The sequence below is a fragment of the Elephantulus edwardii genome, unplaced genomic scaffold (genome assembly GCF_000299155.1).
Source record: "Elephantulus edwardii isolate Elephantulus edwardi_28Jun2011 unplaced genomic scaffold, EleEdw1.0 scaffold00004, whole genome shotgun sequence".
Taxonomy (NCBI): domain Eukaryota; kingdom Metazoa; phylum Chordata; class Mammalia; order Macroscelidea; family Macroscelididae; genus Elephantulus; species Elephantulus edwardii.
Genome location: NW_006399754.1, coordinates 5748367 through 5749419, shown reverse-complemented (window position 1 = coordinate 5749419; position 1053 = coordinate 5748367). Strand labels below are relative to the sequence as shown.

The following is a 1053-nucleotide window of genomic DNA, read 5'->3' as shown; positions in this document are numbered from 1 at the left end:
GAGGGGCCCGGCCAGCGTCTACGGGCCGCAGGGGAGCCCGCCGGGAGGGGCGGCGGACGGGAGGCCCTCTGCCGGGGCGGCGTGACCTTCCCGGGCACCCGGGGATCGGGCCACGTCGGCGCTTCTCCCCGTCCACACGTGTCCCCTACCCGCGGGCGCGCCCCTTCGGGGTCCCCGTCTACCTCCCGCCCGGGTCTCGTCTTCCTCCCTCCCGGGTCCTGGCCTTGTTCCCGCCGGGTCCGGAGCCCTCCGCCTCCCGGAGTGCCATGTGGGCTCCGCGCCGGGACCGAGCGCGGGGAGGCGGCGGCGCGGATGAATGGAGACGCCTGGCCGCCGGCAGAGGGCTCGGGCCTGAGCGTTCAGAGCGGGGGACCCGGGGTTGGAGTCGCCTCTCGAATAACCCTATCGGGTCCGGGCCACCGAGGCAGCCGGCGCTGGCACTCGGCCTTCCTGCAGCGCCAGCTCTGCTCGTGTCGCCGGGTGGAAAATGTGGCCTCATCTGCTGCTCCCACCTGAGAAATTACGTTTCCCCAGGGAAGAGGGAGGAAGGCTGTTGTTGCTCCTGCAGTCAGATCCTCCGAAAGACTAAAAGAGAATAAGGATATTTTAGGATTGCGCGTCTCAATTCCAAGTGGTATCAAAAGTTTACTAATGTTAAATCTTAAGTCTGGCTTACTTGATTCTAATTATTCTTTGTGTGAAAGTTAACAAGGTAAACTGGTTTTCCACTCAATCATTCCAACATTTGTTTTCTAATTACGGGAGCTTTGTTGGCTTGGTAGTAAGGAGTTGTGCTGCCGACCCAAAGATAAGCAGTTCGAACCTATCAGCCGCCCCGACCGGAGAAGGACGGGCATTCTGCTTCTTTGTAATTTGTTGTTGTTGTTGATTGCTTTCCAGTCGAGCACGACTCAGCGACCCTATTGAACAAAAGACTTGAAGCCCCTCTACTACACTTCAGAGAGTTTCCCCGAGGCATGTGGTTTAGGAAGTGGATGCCACTCCTGATTTACTGCCTCTGAAACCTCGCTGCTTTGGGTCATTCCCACTCAA

General features: G+C 59.3%; 1 protein-coding gene across 1 annotated transcript in view; it reads left to right on the top strand.

Annotated features, from left to right (window-relative positions):
- The window catches only part of LOC102852944 (collagen alpha-1(III) chain-like), a 23551-nt gene extending 23035 nt beyond the window's left edge, over positions 1-516 (top strand). Inside the window, exon 3 of the mRNA XM_006879609.1 lies at positions 4-516. Coding sequence (XP_006879671.1) covers positions 4-516 — 513 coding nt within the window. The remainder of the gene's footprint in view (positions 1-3) is intronic.
- Positions 517-1053: the final 537 nt, after the last annotated feature.